Source organism: Trichoplax adhaerens, genomic scaffold, assembly GCF_000150275.1.
Source record: "Trichoplax adhaerens TRIADscaffold_5 genomic scaffold, whole genome shotgun sequence".
Lineage (NCBI taxonomy): Eukaryota > Metazoa > Placozoa > Uniplacotomia > Trichoplacea > Trichoplacidae > Trichoplax > Trichoplax adhaerens.
Window position 1 is genome coordinate 6786106 of NW_002060947.1, and position 1671 is coordinate 6787776.

Sequence of the window (1671 nt, forward strand, 5' to 3'; positions counted from 1 at the left end):
AATATCTAAAAGTGGAATTAACGATACACAAATTGATATTTTATTCATAAATAAGAGCAACTACTCCGTCAATAGATTACACTTTAATCCACATGCGGATTAGACGAGAAATTAAAATTTCTGCAGATATTATAAAGTAGAGTAGTATTGGAAAGTATATCTGTAATTTCCGACACCTTCACTGATGTATATTTCACATAGTTACTACATACCATATCGATCGACTATAATTTATATTACATAAAAATTTGGCGATCATCGCCATTCTTTTGAAGGTTGCACTTTCGTCGGTCTGGATCACAATAATTATAATTGAATTAATTACTAGACCGTTGAGCGTATCTGGAGTGTAGAAAGTAGAAATTGAATTTCAAAGGAAGCATTTATATACGTCCAGCTATGCTAGTATAAGTATAAAAATTATCGTTCTGCTGATTAAAATCTGATTAAACACAGAACCGCCTTCTTTTAATTTTGACTAATAAATTAGGAAATCGAAAAAAATAATTATACTTTCAAATTCACGAATGATTTTAATTACCTGTTAATCGTTTACAAAATTATAGGAATTTTAAAATTAAACTGACACGATTGCTTACGATCTGTTTGACGGAAATACCAACATGAGGAAAGGATCCAAAATACAGACATTCGATCATAACAATAAAGACGAACCGAGTCGGCATGACATTGTCCGATCTAGTAGCAGTTGGTGGAAATTTCCAAGTTGGGAATCAAAGAAAAATCTGACTCGTTCTTCAACTATCGAAAATGGCATTAATGTTAATTTTATTAACGTGAGAGAACAGCAGAAAAAGTCAAAAGCGACAACTGATTGTGCAGTGGATAGCTCATTAGTAAGCCTTAGTTCTGCTGCGGCGAACACTAAAGCACATGATTTGTATAAGGTAAGAAATAAAAGTTCGTTCACTGGGACTTATTTATCGATTTTTATCTTACCGACGAGAATAGGTGAAGTGCTAATATTAATAAATTATAGATAGTAACGAATTTACTTCGTTGTTACAAGTGATAATCTGCTTTCATGAACGACTAGTTGCAATTGACTTGCGAAGTGTTTAAATTCATAATTATATTTTAATTTTAATCAATCCCAGGTAATAATTATCGACTAAGGAGGCATGTTTAGATACTAAATTTAGATCTCCTTTTTTATTTTTTTCTACTAAGATGTCTTTGAGTTTATGAGAGGTAATAAAGAGCTATAGGTTTCTTTTCTGGGATGTATTAAAATGAATGCAACAAATAATGAATTCGACGTAACTATCTAACAATTTTAACCGAAACACTTTAACTTGTCCTACTCTTATCTCTTTCTATTTATTAAAATGCGCCAATATCTAGTCTGAAATAATCGAAGTGATATTTAAAACTATTTTACAGTATGTGTAATTATTTGTAGAATGAATGATATTAATATATAACACTGGAATTGCCCGATTAAAACGTTTGCCATCAATTCTTATTCCCAAAATTATGAATTTAATCATTAATTTATAATGGTTTAATCAACTATAGTTTAGGCAAGGAAAAGCTAACTTCCTCTTGATGATGATTCTAATCCAGCAATTTTTTGACTGGAAAGATGAATTCGTCCATAAGTAAATAGTAGACTTTCAACTAAATAGTAAGACTGATAATATTATATCG

At 30.4% G+C, this 1671-nt stretch overlaps 1 protein-coding gene across 1 annotated transcript; it reads left to right on the forward strand.

The window, feature by feature from the left end:
* Positions 1-623: 623 nt before the first annotated feature.
* Positions 624-1136, forward strand: TRIADDRAFT_56800 (uncharacterized protein; the record flags this gene model as incomplete). Its single annotated transcript, XM_002112570.1, has 2 exons — positions 624-908; positions 1119-1136. 2 exons carry the CDS (start codon positions 624-626, stop codon positions 1134-1136), a joined length of 303 nt encoding a protein of 100 aa, XP_002112606.1.
* Between the last annotated feature and the right edge of the window lie 535 nt (positions 1137-1671).